Source organism: Dinoponera quadriceps, unplaced genomic scaffold (genome assembly GCF_001313825.1).
Source record: "Dinoponera quadriceps isolate SergipeBrazil2010 unplaced genomic scaffold, ASM131382v1 scaffold7286, whole genome shotgun sequence".
In the NCBI taxonomy this organism is placed as follows: domain Eukaryota; kingdom Metazoa; phylum Arthropoda; class Insecta; order Hymenoptera; family Formicidae; genus Dinoponera; species Dinoponera quadriceps.
Window position 1 is genome coordinate 452,646 of NW_014562508.1, and position 23,120 is coordinate 475,765.

The following is a 23,120-nucleotide window of genomic DNA, read 5'->3' on the forward strand; positions in this document are numbered from 1 at the left end:
AACATCGAAAACGGAAATTTAAGACAATATTATAATCTCAAAATAGATATAAATTATATTATTAAAATTGAAATTGTACGTGTATATGTGTGAGCCTATTTTACCATCTTAGAATTCCTACTGTGTTATAGAATTAAAAGTTTAACCTAAGGCTAAAATTTCGACTCAGATCTCTCACGACCAGATTCCGCAGTTAATATAGCTGTAACAGAAATTGGGGAAACGTTTCGGCTGCGATGCTCTTTAAATAGTCGTCGATTAAAATCGTAACTGTCGTAGCGACTAGAGTTTGCGCGTTTGTTCTACGTGTTGTCCCGTGTTCTATTAATCATAGATAAACATTGTAATTATACGGTCGCGCACGCTGGAGATCGAGACAATACCCAACTTTGCGTAGCGCGCTGTGAGCATGGATACAACCGATGCGAAATTTATAGAACCCCGCTGGCAAGTTCCGAGACGTGAAATACAATGAAAAATATCAGGGGTTTGCGAGAATTCGTTGGATCGCCGACGATTTCATCGGCTCGCAAGATGAGTCGCTTTACGGACGCCGAATCAGGTAATTAGCTGAATGATCATAGGAAATGATGGATAACTTGACGGATGACAGGTGTGAACATGACAAGAAGTGCTCAGTTGCTATTAACCTTCTGTCGGAAGCAACCGATTTGACAGACACAATATTTTCAGTTTTCAGTAAATGTATTTGTTCTTTATATAAAAAGTTACTTTCAAGGAAAGTCATTTTATTATAAAAAAGTATTATTTTGTATTTAATTACTTTGTCATTTCGGCTAAGGATAACAACAATACACAGTACAATCGAAACGTTTCGACGATAAAATAAATAAAAGTTAAGATAAATGATAGGGTAGTAAAATAATGAAAGGAAACGTTAGTAGAGATGCCCTTCTAAAACACTAATTATGAAACGTACCTTTCAACCGTACTGCGCCCGTTGTTGTCATTATGTGCACATTATCTGCGTCGCCATTATAATTCACCACGTGCGTGTTGCGCTCGATAGAAGGTTAACAAAGGAAATATGGTCAAGCCTCTGATACATATAACTCGATCTCGTTCAATCGTTCTAAGGAATGTTTCGGAAAGCGCATACAGCCGTGCGCGTCCCGTTATGAAATCGTTATGAAATTCCTGACGAGCCCATCGGCCCGCCGTCTCCTCGGCGCTCTCCTGGAAAATCACGCCAAGGCCGTCGGGCTTTATCGTCGGATTTCCGCCGTGAACGAGCACGCGGGCGATGACGTGTATCGATGGCCACGAGCCACGTCGTCGGCGTCGTCGGCTGCGAAGTTCACGGCCTCGCGACGCCACCCGTCGCGAAAAGCGACGGCGGGGGCGGCGATAGGCGGTGACAGAGAACGAAATCGAAACGAGAAAGATGCGGTCGAGCGCGGGTCGAACGGCGTATAAAGAAGCGCCGGCATCGACGAGACTGCGACACTTTTTGATCGTTCTCTGACAAAGGCTCAGCGGACCTGACGCGAGATGGTCGCCCGAGTGCATCTGGGAGTCGCCGCGTTCGCACTCGCTCTATTCTTCGAGGTTCTCACGCGGATCCGAGCTGAGTACAATAACTGTGAGTATACGCGATGCTCCGCGAATACGCGAATTTATTATTGTCGCACCGTCGGACGGCCCCCCGCCGCGTTTTCCAGCGCGGACGTAACGTCGCGTCATCGGGAAACGTGGAATACGTGGAAAGCGGTAAGATTCTGATCTTCGATGTGAGCGGAAGACGCGCGCCATTTTCTCGGACGCTGAGGTCCGTCATTTGTTGACACTTGAGACTCGTCTCGTGCGAAGTACTCAGATCTGAATTTAGAGTTGGATTTGAGAGTGTGTCGTTTGAAATCATATAGAGGAAAAGGTGACATTACGGTCCCCATTTACATTTTGTACGATAACTTTGTTAATAATTAATGTTTTAAATTCAAAACTAAACAAATTCGTCAAAGTGTCGTTCAGTCGATTCTAGACTTAAAGTTACGAGATATTTATTGCTTTAAATAAGACACCCAGATTTGAATTTAAAATTAGATAAAGGTTTTCAATTAAATCGTAATTACAAATATGTTAAATATATTCGATACGTAAAGACAACTCCAGTGAAAAACTCACATCTATCTTAAAAGCTGAGCATGTCACGTGGGCAAGTTTCAAGTAACGACTATTAATACGACCCTGAAACATTCATCGATGAAGGTTTAAAAAATATCCTCGCAAAGAAGCAAAATGTTTCTATTCAGTGATGACGTCGCTTAAAAAGCAGATGAATAGTTATTCGCCTAATTAATCCAAAAATATTGATTATAATCAGCCCAGAGTTAAAACCAATTAGAAACTGAGCGACTCAAGTGATCATATAAAGTAACTTTCACGCGTAAAACTGCGGCGTTGCTGTTGGAAATTTCACTTTGTCGCAAATTATAGGGTTCTTTTCATAACGGTGAATTTACCGTTATGTAAGATAATGGAGCTTATTATCATGTAAATTGTATACTTATGGTGTCTTTTGCATCTTCAATTCTCCACACGTCACGTTTCTTACTTTTCGCTCACGTGACTGTTACTTCATGCCGCGCCATATAACTCGAAACCTGACACCGCACGCCTTATTACGCCCTGTAATAGTAATAACGAAATGTTCATAAAGTGTGTACACACCACTACCACGCGGGTGCTTCCGCGCACTTATTTTCGTAGCTATCCGTGAAGTGGGAACCTAAAGCCCCTTCTGTGGTTCTCAAAGTTTAGGTAGTAAACTTACTTTATCAAACTACAACATCTATAGCAAACTCTGTATTAGTCAGTTCGCTCGCGAAACTCGGAGAAGCTCGCCAACTATTCCTGTTGCAATTAATTTTTCGAGAACTTATTTACCGCGTGGCGTATTATGCGGCATACTTCACTTTATTATTATTCCCAGAAGTTCGAATTACCGTGTTATTTCAACTTCAAATAGATCGTGTTCGCAACTATCTTGCACCCGTCCCTAGGTGCTAGAAATCTTTCTTTCGAGTGGACTAATTCCCCGCAAATCTTAACGATTTCATCTAATCAATATTAACAATGAATGTCTTAACGACGTTGGAAAATTCTATTTTAAATATTATCAGATCATATCCGATACGTGATATCGTTTCAAGAAACCAATTTACGATGTAGTGTATTAATGCTTATATCTATTTTTACGCTCGATGTAAAACTGCATTAAACTGCAGAGGGGATAATGTTTCATAAACATAAAGAAAACTACATGTATATATATATATATATATATACAAGTATGTTTGTCTAAAGTAAGATAAGAAATTACATTTTTTATAGGAAATAATCTGATAAATACATAAATATTAAATCTGGTAATTTTTCGCCTGTTACAATATTAATAAAATTGTCCATATTTCGATGGACGAACTGAACCGAAACGACCTGTAACGCATTCGTATGTATCCGAGCAGGTTTGCTTAAAATCATCTCTAAAATACAGGCTTGCTGGTTTCCTCGCAGAACATCCTGTACATAGAGTGCACTAAAAGCCTATTGTCAATAGATTCGAACATCTCGGATGAGACTTTACCGAATAATTCTTGAATTAGATACACTGTTCCGAAATATATCGGCAATTCTCCATAAACATCTTTCCACAATGAACTTCCGCTAATTCAACATTTAAGCTTCCATAATTAATTCCCGAGAAAACACGTATCCCGATCTCCTCTCCGGGATATCGCGCACGAGCCGTCGGTCGACAAATGGAACGCACGTATCATAAAGTTAGCGCTAAATTGCGCGGTCGTTTATCCAAACGCGACTTTACTTTCGCGCTCTACGACGGCGATCTGTAACGAGATTATCGCGTCGTTTACGAGGCGCGCTCGCGCCAAGATGGAGCGTCGCGATGTCACACAGCCCGGTCTATTATTCTGAGACTTTAACGCGCTCGCGCGCGCCATTCGACGGGCGCATTTGTAAACGTAAACGTCGGTTTAGCTACCGTAAAAGGGGAAACGTTAAGTGAGGGAGCGCCACGGCGATAGCTGGCGAGGCAGCGCTCGCAAATCGACGACTCTCACGGCAAATCGGCGCGGGAAATGCCGAACTGTACTTCCCGACATTGCTTGGAACAGCGGGCGCATAATATTAGATGCATTTTATGCAGCGGCTCGTTGCCCGGCGGCGCGACGCGCACTCCCCGCTCGGCGGCTCGAGCTTTTCCATCGGACCGTCCATTTAACCGGCGGCGCGGAGGCACCGCCAGACCCCGTGCGGAAGTCGATGCTGAATTCGGAATAGAAGCTTACGGATTCCGCGCTGCACGGAACACCGGAAGTTAATAAACCGAATTTAGTGTTCGCCGTTAGCGTGGCGCACATTCGCGGCGTACACCCCGCCGCGCGTCGTTGCTCTCCCCAGCCAATATTCGGGAGTGACTTAGCGAGAGAGAATGAATGAGGGAGGGCGAAGGCGGGAGGCAATATTAGAGGAGCCTCCCGTGAGCAATCAAGTATTTGCAAGACTTATTTTTCTCGGTTCCTATGCTTGAGTTATATAGTAGATAAATAGTGCTTTCTTTCTTTACATGTTATTAGTAAGATATTTAACTCGTCACATTAACGATTAAAAATGAAAACTCAGCTCGGAGACTTTGAAATGTGTTTCATGCACGGGAAACTCGATTATCTCTAATATACAACGAGATCAAGTGTAACGAATGTCGGACTGATACTTTCGAATTTTTGACAAATTGCGCGGTAAATAAAAGCCGTGTTCGTACATTCAAATTGATCTTTCTTCGATTGACGTTTAACATATTTTGTATTTTATAACGTTGATTAAAGCTTTAGAACTTTAAAACTCTATTATTGAATTCTCCATATTTCATGTAATAAGCGTTAAATAAGCGATTAAATACTGATATATTGAACAACACCGCATCAATCAAACTATCACTACGGTAGTTAACATAGCTTGTTAATAGTGTAATTGTAATTCTATTTGCAATTCATTTGACTTGCAGATAAATTGTTTTACTCGTTCTCTCCCTCTCTCACTCACTCTCTCTCTAAATTATACATATTTACTTGCATTGTGCATAGATTAGATTTAGTTTGATTTCTCGTTCATTCCCTCGCGCAATAAAAGCCCATAAATTACCGCAAATACTGTACTGCATTTACACACGCACATTTATATACACTAATATAAACATTTGATATAAAAATATGCATATATGTACTACAAAAGTGTCCTGAAATTATCTACGAGCACTTCGGAGACGGGTCTTAAAAAATTCGCAATTACCTCGCTAAAACATATTTCACGGCGGGTCTGGCACCCTTTACAACTTTATCTTTTTTAATATCGATCAAATTTCCACTTATTCAAACAAGTAGGTACAGGTGGGTAAATATTTCATTTCGCGTGTCAAAATTCGTCGGTCAACTGGCCACCGAAGCGATCGGGAATAAAATGCATGCGCTCGGAAAAAAAAATGATAAAATTAACGCGCCGCAAAAAATTGTCTCCCGTGTTGATTTACGTTCCAAAAAGCTGCCCGTGCCGGAGACAGCGCGTTGATAGATTATTTGAACAGCGCGTCCCGGTGCATAATGCACAGTGTATAGATTGTGTCATCGCCTCGTTTACAAATGCGCTCTTTGCCGCGGACAAAGCGCCGGTTGGCTGAACGAAATTTAATGAGGTTAATTGTTTATTTTAATACCAATATACATATATACATACATATATATATTTATGTATATATAATAGTCGTACCCATCAAATATTTAGGCTCTATATTATGCGTGAGAGCGAAGCAAAGTGGTTTATTCATGAGATTGACAGCTGCCTGGCGGCCGTTCCTTCGCCAAGCAATCGCATTGATCGTTATTGGCGTTAATTTTATGCCTTGTGACTGGATAATCTGCCGCAAGCTTACGCGAGAGTGGCAAGGGCGTTACAACAAATTAAATATAAATAATTAATCTTTTACGTTCGTCGCGCGCCCATCCCAACGCGCCTGCTGAATAAAATCGCGATAATTATTGTCGCTCGAATTACTGTCACAAGTCGTGCGCGGCATCTGCTGTCCATTAAGTGAATTGTATCGCTGTTCAAAGATTCACGCCCGGCTTCGCGTGCCGTTATTTATATTTGCGCAAATACATCCCGAACATTATTAAAATATTTTCCCGAAATTCGCTTGACTCGTTTTAAACTCAGCGATATGTAAATTATCGGTATTACGCGGAAAAATATTCTTCGCATGAAGTGCTCGGACTCGCGGACGCTACTCCCGTTATTTTGGTCGGTAAACAAATTACGTACGTGCCGCACAAATTACGTTGCAGTTACGATCGCCCGAATACACGGCCGCTACGCAAACGCAATAACGAAATTGCAAAATTATATTTCACCGTTGACGAAAAGGAAGAGAAAAACGGAAAAAAGGGAGGAGAAACGGCCTCCCATAGTGACAGTAGGAGGCTCACCATCGAGGAAATAGACTCGTTTGAGGAACGACACGGGCGACCGAAGGCCGCTTGATAAAGTAATTGCGTTTTCGGCGCTGACAAGCTGCCGCTACGTAGGCGGAAGGTAGGCGCGTGCGGAATAGAAAAATAGGTAGACAGCCTTGCCGAAGGCCGGAGGTTTAGCAAGTACGCGACCTCGACGTAGCTCGGTGACTCAAGACTTTTGTCAACGACCGTTCAGTGTCAAACTCGTAACGGACGGTGTTGGATGGGTTCTTCGCCCGCTCCGGGTTGCCCAGGGAAAAGACCTTCTAATACAGAAAGGAAAAGACCTTCTACCTCAAAAATATGAATGATATATAAAAATACATGAAAACCTTAAGTGTATTTTCATGATAAAGTAGAAATATCATGTAACTAATTATTATTTAGCGATTTAGATAAATATATATTAATTCAGGGAGGGAACAAGTGACACAATTTGTTCGCAATAAAGTAGAAATATTGTGTAACTATTATTTTCTTACATATCAATCGAATGTTGCACTCCTCCAGTGTCTCAAATTTCTACTTCACATTATTATCTCTATTTCTTCATTTTTTAATTTAACATATACCGCGCATGTAATCCGTTGAAACGCTCCGCGCACTCGAAAGAGAACAAAATTGTCTGTGGTGCGCACGAAAAGAGAATCTACTGGATTTCGTAGACAACAAATTATAGGTGAGTTATTCTTGCTTTTCATACGGATCGATAAAATCGGAAAATTTCGCTCTTAACGTGTTTCGTACAACGTCGAGTTAAATTCGCTACGGTATAGGTTTAGGATTTGTGCCTGTTTGAATCGGTCTAAGGACAGAGAGAAAGAGAAAACACTCGATATAATTACTCAGTGAGTAATCTGTATGACGTTTTTTATCTCGTTGATTTCCTCGGTGAGATATTAAGCCCGAAATTGTTCAGACGGATGTCCATGGCTGTCTCCAGATTTATCTTATCGTTGGCAAAGAATCAATATCGTGCAGAGCTTAATCCCACTCATATCTATAACGTATATCTCACTATAATCTATAAAGTAAAATATAAAAATATAAAATAAAATAAAATGCTAGAAATTTACCTTCCCTCCCCTCTGTATTACATATTGCAACTTATTAACACTTCATATTTACATCAATACAATATTGTGTACACGCAATGTTATAACATAAAACAATGAAAAAGAAAAAGAAAAGGAGAGACAAAAGGGTTATATAACATGCTGTATGTAATATATGTAAAATATAAATTTTAATTAATCGTTTCCAACTTTATTTTATCTTATTTTACTTGATTTTATCTAAACATTTTTTTCTAAATAAGCGGGAAGCTATTAGTAGTATCGCGTCATCGCGAGTATAGTCGCGATTATTTTGATAACCAACTTTTATATATTCGACCTCGCGACACTACCATGCAGCTTGATATCGACTGGCACTTGTCGCGTGAACCTGTTACAAATGCGAATCGTGCGATATTCGTCGCCAAGCGACAGCGGCGGCGCCGTTTCTCGCGCATTACGTTTCCGGTTAGATCCACTTTACCGGCACAACAAGCGCGCCGCGGTTACAGCTGCCAAGATACCTCGATTTACCACCATAGCCAGGCTTCCCTTCGAAAAACTCGCTGGCTGCGAGCTCTTTTTTCAACACCCTCGCCAGAGGCGCGATCTAACCCGACGAAGGATATAAACGGGGTGCCCGGTCGCCGAACCGAGGCGGCATCGGCCGTATTATCATGATCGCGTCCCCGAACTGCTTTTGACATATCTATTACGCGTTTCGGAATAGAGGCGACTTCGAATTCTATGCCGCCTCCCCGGCTTCGACCGCTCGCTTCGACGTCCTTTCCTCGCCCGTTGTGGAAGAGCGGCGGGGATGGGAAACGCGGTGGTGCAGACGTAGAGGTCCAATTAATCAGTCGGGGCGTGAAACGAGAGGGGGTCTAACTCGTGGGTGGTTCGAAGGGGACTGAAGAGAGAGAGAGAGAGGGGGGGAGTTGGATAGATAGACAGATAGAGAGAGAGAGGGATAGGTAGGGAGAGAGAACGGGGTGGTTTGGCGCGTACAGGGGGTGTCGCAGGGATTGCGGTGACAGATCCACCGTATCTGTCCCTATCTGCTCAGGGCATTAAATTCGCGCGACGCCAGCCCAACGTCGTGCCGCCAGCAGAGGGGATTCGCTCGAATCGGTTAACATTCCGATGCGCGGCGATTCAGGTTTCAATTAAATGCAACGCCGTTAACAGACGTTGCGCCGCGTCGATCGGACCGCCGCTGCCGCTAAGGCGGATTTTAAGAACGTAATTTCGCCGCTCCCGACGAGTTCATTCGAAGATGAGGAAGGATTCGTAACGCGTCCGACTGTCGGGAGCGCGCTCCTCATCCAGTGTATCGCGGATGCGGATTAATCGGACCGATCGCTCGTATCCTTCATATGTGTACGTACGAACGTATGATTGGATCGGACCCGGTACTGGTCGTACAAATTAACTTTTTTATGATCGAGTCGGGAAAATTAACTATTTCCTTCCGCGGAAAGGCATTGTAAAACTTTACACGATGATCGGAAATATAAAAAAATTATGAGAATAATAATGTTTACTTACGGGAAAATCTTTTAATGTACACGAATTATAGACAAATCGTACATAACGAACATAAACTATATCAAAATTATGAAAACAGAAAGAGCAAGTGATTATCAGTAAATGTACCATAAATACATATTAAATTGGAAAAATGAATAAGTAAAAATCAAATTATAAAGAACAATAACGTCAAAGTTTTAAAATTGCGCGCATAAAGATATTTGTGTTTCGTCTCATTTGTGATAATTCGTGCCAATAGAAGAGTCTTCGGTGATAAACGTTACGGAAACATTTTCATGCTTCTGTAATGCAATGATCGATTTAATTACAATTCTGTGTAATTGGCACTATTATTTAATTATTGTTAATTAATAATAATAATTTATGATAATTGCCTGCGGTGGAACGCAGCAACCATCTATATTCGTTGAATATGATCGAACGCAACTTTACTATTTACTATTTTAAAGCAGTTATATTTATCGCGTTCCGTGAAACGTTATAGTGAATGAGAAAGAAAAAGAGAAGGGAGAGAAAGAAAGAGAGAAGGGAGAAAGAGAGAGAGAGAGAGAGAGAAATTTCTCTATTTTCCTCTCTTGTTCTCTTTTATCTTTGATATCAGCGTAAAATTTTATCGACGTAATCGCTTCTTCTTAAGATCTTTTTAATCGATTTAATACGCTGATGTTCTCCTTTCGTGTTGCGTTTTTAAATTAAATGCTCATAACTGTGGCTGAGCCACAAACGAAGCGGATTTAACCATAAAGTTTCTCATCTTTCCATCAATAAAGGGCGAGTTCGTTGAAATCTCTCTAACAAAAGAGTCGATATCACATCAAGACTTTCCTCTTGATTCTTTAAAATGCCTACAACAGTCATAAATATCGCTTTCTTTTATAGATCAATTTTTTCATGAGTGAATACTATCTTAATCTTCGATAATCTCTACATGTGGACTGTGAAAAATAGCGATAAGCTTACTTAACTTCTCGAATGTTATGGGCGCACGTATGCGTCTGACGAATTTCTTCAGTTTGTACTCGAATTAGAACTCCATATATTTTATTATTGTTATTATTATTATTATATATGAAAATCTAATAGTAGCAAATATTCAGAAAAAGATCACACTTCACGAATTTTCTTCAGTTTGGGAGATATTGTAGGGCGATATGAAAAACTCTCTATATATGAGTATATCGTATATATATAAATTCGTTTTATAACATCTCGATTTCCAAAGTAGTCCCCACTGGAAATCACTTTCAATTATTTTCCCCATAATTTATATATAAATTTCTCAACAAAATCGCTAAATTGCGACCCTTTTTGAATATTTATTCTGATAGTGAATCGAACGAACAATGAATCGGATTTGTCAATTTTGAGAATCTTTTAGAGAAACTTCATCCGTTCACATATTATTCGACATATCTTACGATTGGTGGGATTTATTTGTCCATCATGCTTAACAGTAGCCACGATATTACTTGCTCATCTTCCGACGTTCCTTTAGCATGGTAAGTCGCTCGATCTATTGAGAATACGTCGCAAACATTAATCATCGAATGCTAAGGACGATCGATATATCCCGCCAGTATGCTCTCGTCAATAAGAGCTCAGATGATAATTCCGTGCGGTTCTGAATGATCTTGGCATTAGATTTGACGATCACGTAGCCGATAGTAATTCGATGTTTCACGCGTCCATCGATACTAAATTACTTGCACGAATCCAATGTGCAATTTCATTTCGTCAGTAAAAAGTAGAATTTACAAAGTATACATGGTAGTATATCGGGTGTATATATATCAAACCTGGCGATTTTAATTTTACCTAGAGCTTCTCTGAGCAATTTGGAGACAATTTTTCCTCATCGAAAATGTCGAAAAGGATTGCTCACGGCAACTTCTCAATTTTCAACATAGCATATCTTCAACCAAGACCTAAAATAAACCTCTATTGAAGTAAATTCTTGCTTGAAATTGATCGAAGAAAATCATTTTCTGTGTCATTGTTGTTATAATAATTTAGTCGTTTGAAATTTGATCTGCGAGAAGAATTTCGCTTTTTCAACCGCTTGTATCTCGGAAACTATTAACGCCTAGACGTTTTTGTTGAAGAAAAATCAACTTTAAATTGCTCAGAGAACCTCTCGGTAAAATTAAAGTCAATATTCGGAAGATAGCGTATGGATGTGCCCCCGGGGCTTTCAATATAACCATTTACTACAAATTTAAAATTAAAATTTAAAATTAAAGTCGTAAGGTTTAAGACATCCTCTATACATAAAAAATAGCTTACATAATAAGATAAGTAGAAAATATAAAATGGAAGATATAAAGAATGGAACCGAGAACCGAAAGAAAAAGCGAGATCAAGCCGAACACCTAAGATCGCGTCGTCAACGACACGACACGACACAGGCGAGTCCGGATAACGGACGGTCGCGGTTATGCTTCGCAACGAGATTGCCGGGGCAATCAATCGTTATCGAGCATTAACGTGGATATTCGTGTTTGACAGTGGCAGATGTTCCGTGCGGTAGAAGCGAAAGTGGAATACGATCGGCGCGAATTGTCGGAGGTCAAGAAGCTGCGCCGCGCGAATTTCCATGGCTTGTGAGCATCACAAGGAAAGGCGGACACTTTTGCGGCGGCGCCATCCTGAATGAGAGATTCGTATTAACCGCAGCTCATTGTTTATGCTCGTAAGTAAAATGTGCGATTATTTGGGTATTTCTTTACGTTTGAATTGCGAGTTCCGATTTCGGAAAAATTGACGTGTTTCAATTAAAAAACGAACCGCTAATATTTTTGAAAACAGGTTCTTTAAACGGTTTTAAATATTTTTGAGGAAGTATTTGAGCTTGAGTCAATTTTAATCGTTAAATTAGTATTTATTCTAGCACATGTTAAATTAAAATTGGGCTAAAGTAGCATTAAATATAAATATATGAATCTCATGTTCGTATATCATATTCGTATTATATAATCATAATTTTACATTCTACATCGGGACGTATTTTCTTGACTTTTAATTAACTCCAGCTTCCATGATAAATTTGCGCGTCGAAAGAAAGTTAATATTACGTCTACGTAAATGATTAATGTTTTGGTAACAAAATACGATATATCACATCTGTAGTTTTACTTACACTTTAACAATTTCTCGAAAGGCGCATCTTCATTAGCGGAGTATATAAACTCTACAAAGACTAAGTCCCTCGTAAAGTAGGCTTTAATTTCAAAGGTCGATCTGAACTTATAAATTTCTTGACAACTTTTAATAATATGTTCGCATATCAAATCTCGTTAAATCCGCCGGAGGCTGTGGAACCCAATTATTATCTTAGAAGTTTGATTACGTACAAAATATTCTGCTTAATATCATCAGGAATATTTTACTGCATTCTATTGTTTATTAAACTTTTCAAGTTTATTTTGACGCATATTTTTTCACACTTTGTTATTAAAGTACCTAACGTTGAAATTTCCAAAGTTGTAGCGAATATAACGATTGTCTTCAAAGTGATCATACACTTTGAATGGAAAAAAGAAAACTTAATACGCAGACAAGAATAAAAAATCGATATAAAGCTGTCCCAAAATTTAACCAGCATCACAGAACCATTTGCCTATCTGTTGTATAAATATAGCGAACAAATGCAACATATACACGTCCATGTATGATTTTTATTACGCTAACATGTGTCAAGCGCGAAACTTTAAATAAAAACAAGCATGAATCTCTCACAACAAACTATTTTTCCGTTGAATTCCACATTGCTGGTTAAACAATATATTCAGCCTGTCTATAACAAAACACGCACATTAATTATAAGATATGTTGTAACACACATATATGGACACTGTGCGATGAAAAATAAGCTGAAATTCCGACGTAAAATTATCGAGTGACCGATTACAGTTATCCGGATTTGCGATCAACGTTCCGCGAATAAAAAATGTTCCCAGATAAACTGCTATGAGAAAATATATAAATAACTAAAAATATCAGAATACGTGCGTATGTTACACGTGTGCGCAGATTTCATAAGTGGAAAAATGAATATTTTATGAGACTCATGGAAAAGTAAATGTTCCGTTTTACGTATGCGATATTCTCTCTCCCTCCCTCCCTCCCTCCCTCTCTCTCTCCCTCTCTCTCTCTCTCTCTCTCTCTCTCTCTCGCTCTCTTTCTCTTTCATTCCATGAAAACAAATTATCTGAAATATAAAATTTGACTATGAACACTGCCCCATATATCAGACTGTCGGCAAAAATTTTCGTCGCGCGTCACTGAACGACAGATCGAATGCGCAGACGGCACTCTGGACAACGCCTCGTCAAAGTGAACGAACGGAATAATAAATAGCAATGATCACGTCATGAATTAAACGGGCGACAATCACTATCACCGCGTGGCAGACGAATTTGCGCGGCCGTGGCAATGTATGCGGGACAGCTTTCGTGTAGATATAATTAAACGGGCGAACGGACCCATAGTCGACTGGGCAACAAAACATGCAGATATTGCGTATCCCTTTCGGTCACTGGACAGATTACAGAGGGATGGGATGGAGAGGGCGATAGGGGCCGTTCGGGGGCGTCGAGCGGCCGTAGGGAGGATTCACAGCGCCGAGCTTTGGCGTTGTAAACCATGATTGCGTGTAGATTACAGACCACTCGGTAATTGCTAGCAGCCATGCAAAACGCATGGAAAACGTTGCAACAAGGCGTGAGGGAGGCGTGAAAATGAAGGCGACCATGTCCGCTTTCTCTCTCTCTCTCTCTCTCCCTTCCTCTCGTCTCACTTCACTCTCAGTCCGCCCGCGCGCTCTATTCTATTCTATTCCGTACTTTTTGCCCTTTCCCTCCCCCGTCGCATACTCCGACAGTCGTTTACGCCTTTCGAGAAGAAACGGCGCAACGCTCGCCGACGATATCTAACACCTTGTTGCGTCGAATTTATGGCGACTGGATTCCCGACGGTCTCTCGTTATCTCCCGCGCACTAAGAAAAATCGAGACGAGGTTCGCGCGTGACGGACTTTATTGGACATTCCTGGAGATTCCAATTAGGGTGGGTGTGCTACGATGAGTGCGATTGGACTGTAGAGATATTGTTACGCAAATTCCCTATTATGCTGAGTGGGAAGAGAAATGTTAGCCCTAATAAAATCAATGACTACAAATATTACTCTCGAAATGTAATGGGGCTTAAAGAAGAAATATTCTAAATAAAATCAATGATTTTCAAGCGCACGGAGAAACATAACTTGCAGGAACAGCAAATTTTACGCTTTCGCAGCAAAAAAGTTTGTTTAACAATACATACGATAATAAATATCGATAAATGAAATTATAATAATTTTCGATAAATAATAAAAATTAATCGATAAATAAAAATTATAATAATTAATTTATAGAAAGTTCAAAAGTAAATTATTATATCAATTATACCCAATGTCTGAATTTTTTCAAACGAACTTCCTTAATTTAATGAGAAGGGAACAACCATTCGTATAACAAAGTTTACATAACCTCGATACTTGTTTCTTGAATTACCTTTGTGATAAATATTATTCTCGAATGTAATAGAATAATGTAATAAGATTAAAAATGGCCGTTTATCAAATTAATACTTTGTCCTGAAATTCTTCGGGCTTTCTGTTTATATGCGCCATCTAGAGTGGTTTGCTCAGGCAAGATCTTTTATATTGAATATCATCGTATAAATTATGGTCGTTTTAACTCAATTAACCGGATTTGTGTATTGGATAATGAATTTTCGCACTCCATTGACATCTTTCACAACTCAACTAGTGCTTTTAGATGTTGCTTAACTCGTTCCCTCTCATCTTGATTTCATTTATTGAATATATTTTGCTGGTGCTACTTATTTATTCTTATGTTAATTTATATATTCTTATGTATTTCTTGCGATTATTCATATGTATTTTCTTTTTCCTGTTTCCCTTTTTTATTTGTAAACCAAAGGGTACTCCCCGTTTAAATAAATAAGTAAGTAAATAAATGAATCAGTTTAAACGACTCCCAAATGTATTACTTAATCACATGCCAGGGTCACAAATCGGGGCTTCTTTCACCGACTTTTACCGTCAAACTCTTCTAACGAGATCGACTCGATCTAATATCGTTCGTGTATTTACGATATCTCGCGTGTATAACCGCTCGGCCACTTGAGCGAATATAAAACGGCACTCGTCGGATCAGCGAATGATTAAACAAACAATAACGCGTCGGACTGATGACGCGACGGCCAATTACCATTAATACAACGCGCGGTGCGAATAATATGGCTGATTAATCGTCACGCGAGCAGGTACGAATTACGCCCTCGCATAGTAATACAAGAACTGGCAGACTAGCGACGCGGCGTCGATATTTCCCGTTCGGCGATATCGCACGGTAAATTAATGTTCAGCGGTACCTTATTGCTAACGTCATTCTCCGTGCGACGTTGCGTAATTCACGGGCGCGTCCCGATGCCGATATAGCCGGGCCGCCGGGAGAGTCGCTGCGCGATTTAACGAACCGGACCAAAATTAATTCCGATCGATTTACCGAGTCGACGTCCAATTAATTTTTAACGAGACCACCAGCACGTGGAAAAAAGGAAGATTCATTCTATCGTAGCTGAATGGCGCGCATTGTTCTCATAATGCGAGCAGAATGCACATGTACCTAATTGGCACAATGTTGAGCTATTAAACGAACCTTTAATTAATACGCCAGCGCACCAAGCCGATTCAACTTCACATAAATTGCGTTTTGATTCATATATAAATCTCCTTTTTTCCTTCTGTTTCTATATTTCCCTCCATTGTTCTCGAAAAAAAAAATAAATAAATAAAACAACAGCAGGTCTAATTTTTACTTCTTAGCGATGGCGAACACACGCAAAATTAAGGTAGTTGGCCCGTAATAATACTGTTAGAAAGGTAATGGTTAATACAATACGAAAGAGTTCGACAAATCGTCTTGTCATTTTTCATTAAAATCGTAAGAGCAGTTTCTCACTAAAATTAAAAGCTTGAGATCAAAAGTCGTTTTCTTACCTGTGATACATGTTAATAGCGCCAACTTAACTTCAATTATCTCCGTTTTGGCACGGTAAATCTTTTCCTAATTTTATATACGCGTAGATCGTGTTTCGACTAATACGCTGTTAAAATTTGACAAGATGCTTCGGTCGATCAGTGTCCGAATCTGTCGCGCGCTTAAAGCGTCATAATTAATAACGCACATATTTCTATTTGTGGACATTAGGAAACATTTAATAGCAACTAATGAACTCGCGTTAATATCCCGCTCGTTGCGAAGCAAAGTTACATTTTGGAGTTCGCGCGCGCGGTCGCGTTATTTTGTAGATGAGTTACATGTCCTAATGAGTTATGATAATGAGGTGTCCCAGAGAACGCGTATATTACGCGGACGCGCGAAGGGCCAACGACCAGGAAGCGCGCGCGACCTCGATTTTAATGCGAAATCTGGCGACCCATTTAGAAGCAGGCGATTTTTCGCAAGCCAAGCGCACAAAACGCCGATCTCCATTCCGAAGCGAGCGGTTAACACAATCGACGCTGTGCTTCGACAAATCGAGTTGCCGCGGCAGCGCTCGTGCATCTCCTCGCAAGCGAACTCCTCGCCTGCCGCTGTCGTCGTCGTCGTCTACAACGCCTGAGCGCTCGCGCATTTTAATTGGAAGGGCGCGACGACGTCGAGGAGGGAGTGTCGGAGATGCATTGAAAGTAAACCGTATAATCCGCGAGCCGCGTAACAATAGCGGGGGACTCGACGACGATGGAAAGGTCCATTAAGGCGGCTTTGTAAGGAGCGGCGACGAAACAGGTCCTGGAAACTTAGAAAACGCTCCGAGATAAACTCCGCGCGTGTAAGAGAGAACGAGTGAGCGTGCGCGCGCGAGAGAGAGAGAGAGAGAGAAAGAGAGAGGTGAAAGGGCGAGAGCGGAAGAGGACGCGGAAGGGGTTGCCGCTGACGAAAGTGGGACGACAGGGACTCGTGAAATACAGCAGCGAGACGCGGGGGCGCTCGGCCGTTGGGACGGATAGTTTCGCGGAGGGAGCGTCGTAATTTTGTTAATTATTCAGAGGCACCGTAGACCGATTAATTAACTGAAGCCACTCGGACCGGTTCAGGTATTCGAGGAAGCTTCGTAGACGCGTCGCGTTCGGGCGGGACAAAAATCCCGGTTAAATAATTGCCGACGTCTCAGAGAAAGAAACTGCGAAATAGGTAGGATTCGCCCGCTTAGTTAATATAAAAGAGTGCGGGGCGGAGGCGGGAGGGAAAGAGGGGTTGGAGATTCACGGAGGGTGGATATCGACGGCTGGGTGGTTTCTCGCGGATTTTCGATAATCACTCGCGGTCTCGCGTCGGTGTCTAACTTAGGGTGATATTTAGAGTGGCGTTCTAGAGGTTATTCTAAGCGAAAAAGTTCCGATACATTGTTATTAATTGTACACGATTATACGTGATTTTTTGTAACAGACGAAATATTAAACATTTAATAGAAAAGAAGGTGGAAATTATGACCTTTATAGGTGTTCAAGTTATTTCAGTAATTCAAGTTAAGTTTAAAAGTCTATTCATTTTGGGGAAATTGATTGAACAACATTTTAACGAATGTAATCTTTAAGTTTTCAATTTAAAATATTAATAAAGTTATTGTACAAAATATAAATGGGACCATATCACTTTCTCCTCTATAATTATATTAATTTACGGATCAACTACGTTAAATTCATCTTCAGATGAATGCTGCACGGATCGTTTCATTGGCGGAGCGTTTACAGTTCTCTACGGAGCATCTGAAGATGAACTTAAGACGATCTTAAATATAAGATCAGGCTATGAATACCGGTTTCGGACTCCTTGCACGTTAAGAGAAGTGAAAAGGAGAAGAAGATCCCCGCCACACGCGTGTGTGTACGTATGTGTGTGCGTCGAGTTTCGTGACTCGCGTAGAAAGCGAGGGTTGAATATCGTTTCTTTTTTTTTCACTCGCCGTTTTTACGGGCCGTATAGATTCTGCGGGGAGCGTAAGTCGCAGACATTTCGAGGTCGTACGAATACCAGATACGTACATTGCTCGTCTCAAATCTTTTTACTGAATTCTTACGTGCCGTTATTCCGGTAACCCCACACACACACACACACACATATATTTTTGCCTTTCTTTTCTTCTATTCAGTTCGTATCGACAGCATTTGCAAATAGCACGGCGTATCGTTCACAAGTTGAACACACTGCCATTTTTATTTCAGCGGCACGAGCAAGATTCCGGTAGGACAATTGCGAGTGACGCTGGGCGAGCATAATTTAAAGGCTCCGGAAGTGCCGGCCGCAAGACACGAAAGCATCATAAACGCGGTGTTGCATCCCGGTCACAGGTGCGGCAAGTATGTAGACGATATTGCGCTGTTGGAACTAGCCAGACCGATCGCTTGGTCGGAAAGCGTGAAACCCGCGTGTTTACCTGTGGCCACAGGAAAACCAGGGTATAGCGCCTTCGGCGGTGAGCACGCCATCGTGGCGGGATGGGGCTGGCTCGGCGAGGATAGATCCAGATGTGAGTAAATAATTGCCCTTCTCTCTTTCAATGCTATTACATATACATGCCGATCGAGATTAGAGATCGTTACTCGTTTAACTCAGCCTTTGACACATCCGCAAATACGGTCTAAATGGCCACGTTTCGAGCTATCGCGAGGATACCCCGAAATCCCGAGCCTGGTCGGGTTGTTCGCTGAAAGACAGTCTCCCAGAATCGGTTATCCCGCTATGATGTTAATTGGGGAATACATTCTCGTCCCAAACACGGATTTTCCGAGTCGAGACAGAAATAATGTGGAAATTCACGTTTTTTTTTAGTGAACGAAATTGGAATATTCTCGGCGCGGCAGTGGATATTCCGATCGAACTCCACTTTTGTGAAGTTTCCCGTCGGAATCGAACGCCGACGGTATTCAAACGCACTCGAACGCTCCCAACTTCCGCTGTTAAATTATTAGTAATTTGCCACATCTCGAGAAATACACCGTACCCCCGCATTTTGTATGCGTACCGTGATTGCATCACGTGTCGTGCGTGTGACGTATAAATCTCTGCGAACGCGCGGCGGTAACGCGAAGCAATTCTGCTCGATCGTCCAACAAGTTACAAATAGCGAGGGTCTTCATAAATACTTGAGATACATCGGTAAGCCTGAAGTTTCGATAAATCTCGGCACGATAACGATCGGGGCGACGATACACACGCCGAAGTTTCCGTAATTACCGAAGTTTCCGCATGCGTGGGAGCTCGACGCGTATACCAATTCGCGCGGAATCAATAAAAGTGGCCAGGGGTCATCTTGGCGATAAAACGGAACGTGGTGAACTTATTTCCGGAGAAAAATAAGTACACTCTAATCTCGACATTTGTTTCCAATCGTTTATCCGCGGATAACGCAGGGTCCATCGCAAATATCATTTTTGCCTTGAAATCGGAATGTACATGTTTATAGCGCTCCAAAACATTAGGGTTCGCCCGAGGACGACCGGAGCGCAAACGGTGGCTCGCCCGCGGAAACTTGATTGCGATGTATTATCGAGACATTCCATCGTTAACGTTACGTTCCAGACAAGAGGGCGGATGTGCTGCGGAAGGTGGAGGTCCGCGTGGTGACGAACGCCGTGTGCAGCGAGTGGTACGCGAGCCAGGGCAGGTCGACCCGCGTCGGCTCGGCGCAAATGTGCGCCGGCTACGAGGAAGGAGGGAAGGATTCTTGCTGGGTAAGTAAAAAAAGTCCGTCGCGATCGTTGCACCTACGGCGCCGTACGGAACGCCCGTGGCGTCGGCCGTTTTTGCTTTTTCGCGCATCGCTGCCCGCGCTTGTCAATCGGCCGATCACGGAATTCACGGTTCGCCGGCCGGGCACGACGCGAATTTCAATAAATATCCGCGGTACCGTGGTAATGCGCGTACAATGCTGCTCAGGCATGATAGCCGACCATGTCGGATGATACCGGTCCCCGATAATTGGATCGTATATAATTGCATCGGCCTCGCTCCCCGGACCTCTAACGTCGATCGATATTTATGCGAAATTGTGACAGGGATTGGAAAAATAGCGGTGACGCTCGCTAAAGAGACGAAGAGCACCGGTATCGGCTTCACCTTAATTGCCGGCTGAATTATGAGGGACTTTTTAAGCGACGTTTACTTGATACCCTTGATATTAAGTACACTTGTCGCAGGAGGAAAAAGCCAATCTTCTTCTTTTCTTCTTCCCTTTTTTTAAGGGAGTTAGAGACTGTTAAGCATAAATTTGGCTAAATATTAAATTGCGACATAAGTCCGGCGGTTATTATCGACTTGATCCGATTAAATCCCGCTCTGAGTTGGACCGATTAAAAGCAGTAATCGGTGAGAAACGTCCGCAATTTGTCAACAGTAAGGACGGTGTGTTCCAACAGGATATTTTCTTTTTAAATAAATATCCGCCTTTAATTTCACTCGAACAAACCGAACGATTTTATGTTGTCCACCCAATATCACGAAAATATTAAAGATAAACATAAATTCGTATATCATAGAAATATGAAAAATACATATAAATTCTCGTGTACCATAAAAATATCGAGGATGAATATAAGAAAGTATACACGCATATGTATTATAATATGCATATGTATAAAAGTAATGCTTTTCTCTTCGTGTTCTAAGAAATGGTTGTCAGGAGACAGTCTGGAAGCCGGTCACGTTTAACTTTCTGTTTCCTTAGTCTGCGTAAGGATGAACAACGCTTCTTATCTACTAGGAGAGCATTAAGTTCGCGTGGTCAATGAAATTAATGCCATTTCCTGCAAAAGTGACTCCCGCGGGAGTTCCGCAACGGCATTACCAAGTCGGCGTCCATCGAAACAAAAATGAAAGCACCACCTTCGATCTTGTCCCCGATAAGTTTCCCTCCCGTCTCCGCCGCATCCTTATCAGCGATTTCTATTTCCTCCAGTCGGAGATATCCCCGGGAAAACAATCGAGAACAAACGTATCGCTTCGAAATATATCAAGGAGGTAGGGAATACCGAAAGTACAATATCGCTGAAGGTTCCGATGGGAATTGAGATGTGCTAGATTTCTTATTCGTCTCGTTTGCGCTCGCTCGCGAGAGCTACGGGAAGTCGCAGCTAGCAAAAAATTGATTTCGACATATCTTATATCGGATATGCAACGCGGCTTAAAAAAATTACATCAGCATTTTGAAAAGTTGCATTAGTACGCTTAGGACGAGGGGAATTGATTTTCACGATATATTTGTGAATATCAATGCTTAGATCGAGGGATATTTGTTTCTTCCTGATATTCGCGAATATCTCTTAACATAATCAGCAATACCGTGCTGAAAACCGAGATCGCCTCTTTTCGATATAAATTTCTCCTTCAGACTAGTATATTTTGTCAAATTAAACAATCCGAAATGTTCTTTCTGATCTTGATTTTCAATGAAGGAAAAAAGCGCGCGATCGATGGAACGCGGGAACTGTTCGAGCGATATTAACGCACCGTGCCGAAATAAACCGGGGTGACGATAAACGTCTCCCGCCGGTAAAAGCCCGTTTCCATCTTGAGAATTTCCAGCGGCGAGATTTACGATCCGCGCGCGAAACGATACCGAGACTCACCATAATGGATACTCCCGCGGCCCTGCACGCCTCCATATTAGAGCAAGTGGAATTTGCACCGCGTCGTTTACCATAACCTCGGAAGCTTACGGGACGCGCGGAGACGACTGCACATCCTGCACTTTATTCCAGGCCGACAGCGGCGGGCCCTTGATGGTCGGAAGCCGTCCTGGCGGTAGCGCAATGGTCGTAGGAGTGGTCTCCACCGGCATAGGCTGTAGCAGACCGCGGCTTCCTGGCATTTACACGCGTACGTCGGACTACATTTCTTGGATCACGCAAGAGGTGAGGTCTCGTCGGTGAACTGCGGCTACACGGAAGAACTGCGAAGTTACATTCTCTCGACGTCTCCACGTCCCCTCTCGCTCCTTCGTCCCTAACGTAATCGTGAATTTGTCCGCATGCACTATTGCACATTCGACCGAATTCGCCCCGAAACCGTTCGGCCGCCATGACGATTGGGGCAACTACCTGAAGTTGACGATGTTCCTCGTCTCTCTCGAACTTAAGTTACTAATCGATTACGGTTATGGCTGTGTAATGTAGGTGAAGGAGAAAAGTCGATTAATCGTCAGCGTTTCCGAATCGAAATTTTGACGCTACTTTGACCGTCTTAAGGATAGTTTGCGTTTACTTTAACGATACTAGGCTCTTGTTAACTCCTCTCTTGAACCTTTAATTCTTATAGGCACACTTACTAGCGGAGGTATAATTTTAATGCTATTGTAAAACAACTTATTTTGACGCTTGAAAACAGCGAAAATGGAAATTTAAGGCATCATCATGTTCAAAGTGAAAGAAATTATATTATTAGAATGACATTTTTTAAAATTTATTTTACTGTCTTAGTTCCTACTGTGTTGTAGAATTAAAGGTTTGACATAGGGTAAAAATTTCGACTCGGCTTAATCGACAACTAGTCTATTAGAGTAACTTTCATCAAACTCTGATTAATCTAATCGACGATTTAAAATTGCTGTCAGTTAAATATTACCTGCTCTATCTTGCTAATGCAGGTAGAAATTATTAATTTTATCGATTATCATTGAATTACAAATTATAGAACTAAAAATTAGCAATTCTTATTATTATTCGTGAATTAGTTTAATCTGAATTTGGTGAGACATCTTTAGTATGTACTGATCTAGAAACTATAATTTTGCAGTCTGTCATACGCCAATATTATTAACATTCTAATACAAGTTCAGAAAAAAAATCTTTGTACATATATTTATGTAATTATTTAAATATTTATTTATATTAATATGACGAG

At 41.4% G+C, this 23,120-nt stretch overlaps 1 protein-coding gene across 1 annotated transcript; it reads left to right on the forward strand.

Moving 5' to 3' along the window:
• Positions 1-534: 534 nt before the first annotated feature.
• LOC106751101 (transmembrane protease serine 9-like) lies at positions 535-22,150 on the forward strand. The gene is made up of 5 exons (XM_014631883.1): positions 535-562; positions 11,660-11,843; positions 18,446-18,750; positions 19,803-19,954; positions 21,980-22,150. Exons 1-5 carry the CDS (start codon positions 535-537, stop codon positions 22,148-22,150), a joined length of 840 nt encoding a protein of 279 aa, XP_014487369.1.
• The last annotated feature ends 970 nt before the right edge of the window (positions 22,151-23,120 follow it).

Excerpts from the sequence above, each read along its gene's own strand:
- LOC106751101 (XM_014631883.1), top strand. The coding sequence starts at position 535 with ATGAGTCGCTTTACGGACGCCGAATCAG. Across the intron at positions 11,844-18,445 it reads GCAGCTCATTGTTTATGCTC|CGGCACGAGCAAGATTCCGG; the intron begins GTAAGTAAAATG and ends TTTTTATTTCAG. Across the intron at positions 19,955-21,979 it reads GAGGGAAGGATTCTTGCTGG|GCCGACAGCGGCGGGCCCTT; the intron begins GTAAGTAAAAAA and ends ACTTTATTCCAG.